This window comes from Carettochelys insculpta, chromosome 3, assembly GCF_033958435.1.
Source record: "Carettochelys insculpta isolate YL-2023 chromosome 3, ASM3395843v1, whole genome shotgun sequence".
NCBI lineage: Eukaryota > Metazoa > Chordata > Testudines > Carettochelyidae > Carettochelys > Carettochelys insculpta.
In genome coordinates, this window is record NC_134139.1 from 54806549 (window position 1) to 54815466 (window position 8918).

The window sequence follows — 8918 nt, forward strand, 5'->3', positions numbered from 1 at the left end:
AAAAAATTAAAAACAATTTCAGGTATCTCCCATGACTTGTATGTTCAGTTTTCAGTAACCTGTCTCTGGTTCTGTCCTTTTTCAGGTTTAATATATATACTGCTGAAGCATATGGTTGATCGCCACAATCTTTACTATGCGTATCTCCCTGCTAAGCTGGAGAAGAAGATACACTTTGCAGCTGTGAATCAGGCCCTGGCAGCTCCAATCCTCTGTCTGTTTTGGCTCTATTTCTTTTCATTTTTGCGACTAGGTAAGCGTTATCTTTTGGTGATAAGCTTGAAATATGATCTTGTGGTTGAAGCAGAGGGACCACAGTTTTAATGCCTACTCTGTCACTAACTTGTCTAAAGTTACGTGGGGAGGTTCTTAACCTCTCTGAGCCTCTAGCTGTGCCTTTTTAAGACGAGGATAACAGTCTGCCAGGCTTGCTGTCTTCAGAATACTCTGAGATCTTCTGAAAGGAGGTGATAGGGAAGGGCAAAGTAGCACTTCAAAGCTGTTAGTTGACATGTTCTCTCAGTGATTCCCCACACAAATGGCCTCAAATTATAAATGTTCGTTGTGCCACAAATTTGTATTAACAGAGTTGCTGAAGGAAATTGGTGGCTTGAGTTCTGGGTATCCAAATCAGTATGGGCGCTTGCTTGTTGGTTTAGTTACCCATGTTGCACTTGTGGCTTTTGGTATTGTGGAGGGCATTTGACATCTCCTTTCTTCCCCCTTTGGGTTGGGATGGAGGTGACTTTTTAAATCCAGGGTCTTAATAATTTATTTGTACTGTTCATTAAAAGTATGTCCTTAAATGCCTCCATCTACTTGAATATATTGTGACATTCCATTCCCTTAGCATAACCACTGCAATTACTCTTAAAGTATAATATGATCTAACAGTAATTAGGAACACTGCAATTATCATATTAGATGAGACATCAAACTCCAGTATCCTACTTTGAGTAAAGGCCTATTCTTGATGGTTTCAGAGGAAAGCAAATCCCCACAATGTGCACTGGCTAATAGTTAAAATATGTTGTTGTGTTTTGCAGCTAGGAGGCTATATGCATATTAATCAAACTGTCTGATTGTCTGTAGATGTAACAACCGCCCTGTCAAGCTGGATAGCTGAGGTTGATACTGTTCCTTGATTTGGGATTGCACCCAGGGTGAGCTAAGCATTTTCTTAGGATGGTCCCTGCTCCAATTAGATCACATTCTTAGTCTTCGAGTTTTGGTGTCTAGCACAGCAGCTGGTTTTGGTTTTGGTGTCTAGCACAGCAGTGTCTAGCAGAGTTCAGTGACAGCAGCTCACGTGGTACAGGAGAGTGGTGTGTATTGCAGCACAAGGATTGCTGTGAATGCTCAGGTGGTATTGACTGGCACTGAGAGCAGATTTCCTTAGTACCCTATAGATGATGCCTGAAACAGGGAGCATCTGAGGATGGGAGAGAGAAAACAGGATGGTCTTATAGATTAAGATGTGGACTTAGCCTATGTCTACACTACCACTTAAAGTCAATTTTACAATGTCACTGTCCTCATTGCAAATACCGTTAGGTCAATTTTTAGGGAGACTAAGGTACATTTTCTTACAACCATGTGACTTGGCATAACGCCATGCTTAAATTTAAAAGGATTAATGCCAGTGTGGAAAGTGTTACCTTAAACTGATTTAATTGGCTTCCAGAGGTGTCCCACAGGTGTACGTTCTGTCAGCTTTCACCTTCCATGTTCTCCATGAGTGCAGGAAGTAGAAAACAGGAAGCCCAGCATTTTGAATTCATTACTTTGTGATCAGCATGGCAATCACATCTAGCCATGAAAAAAGAGCCCCAGCATGGAGCCATCAGGAGAGATAGGGTCTCAGTTCAGCTGGTGGGCTAGGCCCTGCCTTGCTGCACCACATGGCGGCTTGGCTGTTGGCACAAGATAGCGGCACATTAAACATCAGGGTGACGTGTCCTGCCCTGTGCACGTTGAATGCTTCTTCCCTGCACAGGATATAGCAGGAGAGGCCGAGATATTTTTTTTCAGTGTTTCACATTTATACGTGGAGGTCCCACTCCCTCACAGGTGCCAGGCAGTCAGGGGTCTTGCCCACACCTCACCACATTGCTAGCCCCTCCCGGTTCCATGTGGCAGGCCAGCCCCAACTCCACTACACCACATCCCCTGGTGGCGAGGGTGTGGGGGTCATGCTTGTATGAGAGGCTGAGAAACTTTTTTTGCCATTCACATTTGTACAGGGGCAATCTCCTCTCCCCCCACCAGGTGCCACGCAGTGGGCGTTTATCTCCCAGCCCACCACACCATGTGGCTAGCCCCCCACCCAATAAAACCACATGCCTGCGGTGCAGTGTGGGCGATGCAGCACCATGTCCTGGCTTGTGTGCGGTGAAGTCTCCCCCCATGGCAAAGGCTTTCAGGGGCTGGCCATCACCAGGGGGAAGTCTGGTGCCTGCACCATGCTAACGGGAGCCCCTGGGGAGGCCCCGGCTCCAGAGGATTAGGGGCCGGCCCTGGCCAAAGCTGCACTGTGGGCTACCCCTCCCCCCCATTGCTTCCCAAAGCGTGTGGCTTGGGGGAGCTGCGCAGTCCCTGTGGGGTCCTGTTTGCTGCATTTCACAGGGAGAAAACAGACACCTGGAGAACGGACACCATAGTTTGTGGGATTGACAGCTCCCTGACTTGCTGTCCTGCACAGTGAAAGGTGTTCTTTCCCCAGGGCCCACTGTGGTTCCTGTTAGCATGGCACAGTCAGAACAGCGAAAGGCATCCTTGCTGTTTTCAGGCAGAATAAATCTGGAATGGGGACTTTCGGGGCCCAGCTCCACTGAACACAAGAAAATCTACAGGTTTCCTGAGATGCTTGTAGATTATTGTAGCCTGACCACCTTTACCAGCCTCTTTTGGCTCTTGTACAGATTTCACAGGAGGATCACACTCAAGGTGTTCTTTTCCCAGCCCACCACTGAGGTTCCTGTTAGCATGGCACAGGCACCTGGAGAGCAGACACCCGAGTATGTGGGATTGACAGCTCTCTGACTTGAATGGAGCTTGTGTGCTCTTTCTTTTCCTTCCCTCTCACACACAGGCAGTTACTTTACTACACACCTAAGCCCTCTGGCATTCCCTCCTTACCTTGCTGCTTGTGATCTGGCTTTAATCCACTGTGGGACTGAAGGTATTCTTTCACTGGGTGCCAGTTCATGTGATTTTCAACAGGGGAAGAGAGCCTAACCACTAGAAAGCGAGGCACTCTTTCCTTCACTACTACTTCTGAGTGATGGTAACCACTGGACACCAATTCCCTCTGGGATTCCCCACTTGTCCTGATTTCCGTCTGAAAATTGCCCGTTTGGTTTCGAAGGGAGGGGAGAGAGGGCAATGCAGTCTGGGAAGATGACAGTCAGTGGTATCAGGGCACATTTGGTTCCGTGATGCAGACATCACGCTCCCACAACCACTTGCAGTGAATTTTTTCCAATAATGCAGCAGCAAAAAAACCCAGAGTGCAACAGGGCTCAGGGAACTGAGGGACAGGTTCTCACAATGCACTGTTGCAACAGTCAAACTTTGACAATTAGTGGGGACACACTAGGTCGACTTTGTGGGCAGGTACGGATGCTCAAATTCGACTTTATAAAATCGAGTGTTACAAATTGGACTTTGATAAATTTGACTTTATTTCATAGTGTAGACATACTCTTACGCCTGGTCCACGCCAGGGAACAAAGTCAGTCCCAGATATGCAATTCTAGCTATGCCATCAGCATAGCTAGAATCAACGTATCAGGATTGACATTGTTCCCTGGTGTAGACTGGGGATCTTCAGGCTCACGCCAATGTCCCTTACTCCACACGATAACCTGGAGTACCAGGTTCGACAGCTGTGCCCAGAGAGATCGGTTTTGCTGCGTCTTCACAGATGTGGCAAAATTGACCTCTGGAAGATCGACTGATGTGTGTTGAACGTGTTGTAAGTATAGATGTACTCATAGAGAGCTCCTTTACACAAGGATAAGGAAAAGATCCATCTATTGTTCAGCGTGTAATGAACAGGCTGTGAATTGTGTGTGTCCTGCATTGCCTTTTGTTAGCTATTTTTCCCTCTCAAAGGGATTTTCTTCTGTTTTGTTCCATTCTGCAATGAGAGAACACTCTTTTCAGATAAGCTATTTTGTGATCAATGTTATTTGCTTTTTACCTAGTTGAACCAGTGATGGGTACATTCTATTTTGTATTGTCTGTTTGCTTTTAAGGTTTTAAAGCTCCCACGACCCTCTTTACGTTCCTTGTTGTCAGCATCACCATTATCGTTTGTTTAGCTTATTCCTGTTTTGCCTGTTTTAAGTATCTGAGCCCGCTGAATTACAAGGTAAACTTACATTGAATGCGTTGGGGCAATTGAGGCTAAATAATCACCAGCATTAGCATTGTGATTGGAACTGCACAAACTGGTCCCAGGAAATATATGGCAAAACCGCTTGTTAACTTCAGCGGGAGCAGCATCTGGCAAGAAGGGTTCAGTCCTGTAAGATGGTGAAATCATGCTGGTGAATAACCAGGCACATTATTTTGCACACAAGGGGAGGGTGGGCACTTTGGAGGAGCACAGGCAGCTGATGAGTTTTATGATTTATAATGGGGTATAGTACTGAAACTGTATGCTAATAACCTGATGTTTATGATCAGTTCCATGTAACTGGTTGATTTACCAGTTTTAATGTATCCTCTTTGCTGCTTTTCTGTAGATAGAAGAATTGCCAGGTGGAAAAGGAAGTGACACTGATGCAGAAGTAGCTCCACGATCTGCCGTAAGCTAAAAGTATTTTTTACCTTTCCAAGGGCGGGGGAGAGGGGTCCAATCTCCAGACCCTGAACAGTAAAGGGCTTGGGTAGGAGATTACTAGTCTGAATAGTGTCAGGTGATTTGCGGGCCATATGTTCAGAACACTGCACTTACCTGTTTGAATAAGTTGCTCTAAAAATATCTTCTAGACTTAAGTGTGATAGCAACAAGTGAGAGTGATTTTTTTTAAATACCCTTAATGCCCAATAGCTACGTGTGTTATGTTGTGTTCTGATTAGCTGGGTTTCATACCAAACACTATATAATTAGCTGCATTCGAACACTATGTAGTCACCCTGCCTGGAGACTGAGAGGTGTGATGTGCACAAGGGAGCTTCAATGCCACGTCACCAAAAACATGAGCGTGGGATGTGAAATATCATCTGGGAGAATACACATACTCTAGTTTGCTACAGCCATATGACGCTTGAGGTCTGCAGTAGGGAACTTATTTTGAGGGACAAAGGGCTATTGTTAAGATGAAAGCAGAGTGGAGGGAACAAAAAGATAAAAAGGAGGAACTGTGAAGAAAGACTTTAAATAATTACCCCAATATTTTAAAATGTTACTAAGGACTTAATAACAAAACTCCAATGTTTGCACTTTCAGATGTATGTCCCACGCGTCTTGCTTAGGCGTCCTACAGAAAGGACAGCACTGGCTCAGAAGCAGCAGCAGTCATATGGTACTATGGCAGATACAGATGCACAGACAGAAGATGACATTAGGTACTTTGTGGGACCTGCAGTAATTGAAGAGGCATAGAAATATTTCAGCTTGTCTCCAGGACTAACACAAGGTGGTGCACTTGGTCCAGCTCTGAGGGAACTGATCCCTCAAGTATTCTGATTCATTTACGCTGTCCACAAAAGAGGCATAGAAATAATTCAATGTGTGATCTGCAGCTCCAGTTGGTGATTAAAAAGCAGCCACCTTGGGGCTGATTGTTTTACAAGCCATCTACACACACTGTGAAATAAGTGTGCTGACCGGTCTGAGGGAAACAATCCTCAGGGACTACTACTTTTGGTTTACTGTTTAATCACTTGCCTTATGGAGAGATTTCACTCTTCACAGAGATAACAGGTCACTGAAGCAAAAGCAGCCCCCCAGTTGCAGGTGTCAATGTATGTGAAATTACTCACTTTGCATTTTAACCAGCCTCACAGAGTTATTAACCACTTGGGATGGATAAATTCAGAAACTGTCAGCTTTGATGAAAACCTGAAGGCAAATACCACCCTACTAGTGTGAACCAGGAAAAAGGCCTGTGGTGTGGTGGTGTCTCCTCTTCCACTACTCCAAAATACCCCGTCCACACATTACTTTTCTGAAAGAAATGAGGGCTTTGTGCACTTTGACTGTGAATGTACCAAACCCGGAGAACTTGGGTGAATAAGGGATTGATCTGCTATAACTTTTATATATTTTTGCAGGGGATGCATTAGTTACTTTCTGGTCACTACGTTAGGGGCCTTGCACAAGAAACATTCACCTGCCAACAATAAAGGATGTAAACATTTTATCTTTCTTTTTTTAATCTCTCTGGTTACAGTGAAAAATTTCTGCACTTCTCTAAGTGCCAATCTTATGAACTGTAAGATGTTAACGTTGGTTTTAAATTATGTAGTAGGAGCCAATTTCTTCTAAAGGTACATTGTGTCAAAGCGTGACTAGACAATAATCACATGAACAATAAAACACTGAGTTCAGTGAAATTGTAGAGCTGGTTTTGTTATTTTCTTTGCATATTCAAACACATGTGCCACCTCAGAGACCTACCTATACTGGCACATTAATGAATGAGTGGACCTCTAGGGCCCAACCCTTCAACATGCTAAGTGGCTGCTGAGACGGTGAATACCTTTGATGCTGTGGAAGTGAATCTTATTTGTGTAGAAAATCTTTGTGTCCTTCTTTTGACTTTTCTACTTGTCTCTCCTTACTGTGAGCTCCTTAGGCCAGGCCTGTTGTTTCTTGACTGTGAAAAATGACTGCCAAAATGCACCTCAAATAAAAAAAGGGTGTTCAGTATCTTGCAGGATTGCCCAATATTCCCAAAGATCTGTTTCCTGCTGTCTTGCTGGACAAATGCTGAAAATGTCAGAGGACATGATGTGCCTTGCTACAGTCATCGTCACCTGCAGGTCCTTAAGGAACAAATTGGCAAAGTTTTGAAATGGAGTCCTGTCCTGTGAGTCAGTGGATAAATAAAAAATCTGGTTCTACAGATGTAAGTGATGGAGATCCCTCTTATTAAAAAGATTTGCATTTGGGCCAGACTCTTCTGCTGTAAGTCATTTATACTCTCTCTTACCTTTTTAAAACTCTGAGAGAATTGTCAGAAGTGAAATGGGGATTAGATGCAAACTACCACCTTGAGGTTTATACTGAAACGAAGTTAAAAAAAGATATTCTGAGCTATAGTTTCTACTTCACACTCTTACTTGTGCAGATATTACATGTAGTTATGAGAATCCTGCAGTTCATGGCCATATTAGAAGCAGTCCCAGAAGGAAGTATGAGAATTCTTCCATCCCACTGACTTTTCTATTTTCTTGTTCAAGTTGAACTTTAACATCCTCTTCAAATGCTTCTATGTAAGCAGTTCTCACCCCTTTTGCAGGCATCTCCACTGGTAATCATGATGTTGAAGAGTTTGGCTTCCTCCACTTGTCCTGTCAGCTGTTGCTGGACACCTGTCAAGAATAGTTGTCTTCCATGGTAGAACTCAGTTCTTTCACATTTGTTGCCATTGATCCACTGAGTGAGGTCCTGGGCTTGATATCTAGGACAATAGTTAGCTTAATATTTTATTTCCTTTGGTGTCTTCCTCTCTATGCTCTTGCAAGTTGGGAGGCTGTCAGTCCTTGACAATAAAGCTTCTTGTTCTGAGAACAGACACATCATGGATAGTGGCGATAATGGTGTCAGCTTCCACAATCCTGCTTCAGACCTGTTCTAGATTTGGCTTGAAGATGAGCTGAAGTGGAGGGGAATTTCCATCTCACTGCATAATCATTATTGGGCCTCTTCTGAGTGTAGCAAGGGGGCTGATATGCACAAGCTTATTTAACGTAGGCAAACAAATCATCATGTAGCAACCACTCTTAGGCTCTGTCTATTCTAGACATAGAAGTCAACCGCCGATATGCAACTTTAGTTACGCCAATTGTGTAGCTAAAATAGATTTATCAGCGGTCAACTTCAGTGTCTGCCTATACAGAAGAAGGTCGATGGGAGCATTTCTCCCATTGACCTTCCTTAATCCTCACTGCTCTCAAGGGCTACGTCTACACGTGCACCCAACTTTGAAATAGCTTATTTCGATGTTGCGACATCGAAATAGTCTATTTCGATGAATAACGTCTACACGTCCTCCAGGGCTGGCAACGTCGATGTTCAACTTCGACGTTGCTCAGCCCAACATCGAAATAGGCACAACGAGGGAACGTCTACACGGCAAAGTAGCACACATCGAAATAAGGGAGCCAGGCACAGCTGCAGACAGGGTCACGGGGCAGACTCAACAGCAAGCCGCTCCCTTAAAGGGCCCCTCCCAGACACACTTTCATTAAACAGTGCAAGATACACAGAGCCAACAACTAGTTGCAGACCCTGTATATGCAGCACGGACCCCCAGCTGCAGCAGCAGCAGCCAGAAGCCCTGGGCTAAGGGCTGCTGCCCACGGTGACCACAGAGCCCCGCAAGGGCTGGAGAGAGAGTATCTCTCAACCCCCCAGCTGATGGCCGCCATGGAGGACCCCGCTATTTCGATGTTGCGGGACGCGGATCGTCTACACGTCCCTACTTCGATGTTGAACGTCGAAGTAGGGCGCTATTCCCATCCGCTCATGGGGTTAGCGACTTCGACGTCTCGCCGCCTAACGTCGATTTCAACTTCGAAATAGCGCCCAACACGTGTAGACGTGACGGGCGCTATTTCGAAGTTACTGCCGCTACTTCGAAGTAGCGTGCACGTGTAGACGCAGCCAAGGAGTTCCAGGGTTGACTTTGACCCCAGAAAGGGACATTTCATGCATGCATGAAACAAAACCTCAGAAGATC

General features: G+C 45.0%; 1 protein-coding gene across 2 annotated transcripts in view; it reads left to right on the forward strand.

Moving 5' to 3' along the window:
- Positions 1-6939, forward strand: part of TMEM63A (transmembrane protein 63A) — a 42711-nt gene extending 35772 nt beyond the window's left edge. Inside the window, exons 20-23 of one of the 2 annotated variants that reach the window (XM_074989877.1) lie at positions 86-253; positions 4260-4375; positions 4752-4814; positions 5459-6939. In XM_074989877.1, coding sequence (XP_074845978.1) covers positions 86-253; positions 4260-4375; positions 4752-4814; positions 5459-5614 — 503 coding nt within the window. In that variant the 3' untranslated portion in view covers positions 5615-6939. The remainder of the gene's footprint in view (positions 1-85; positions 254-4259; positions 4376-4751; positions 4815-5458) is intronic. The other variant, XM_074989878.1, reaches the window with a different exon arrangement.
- The last annotated feature ends 1979 nt before the right edge of the window (positions 6940-8918 follow it).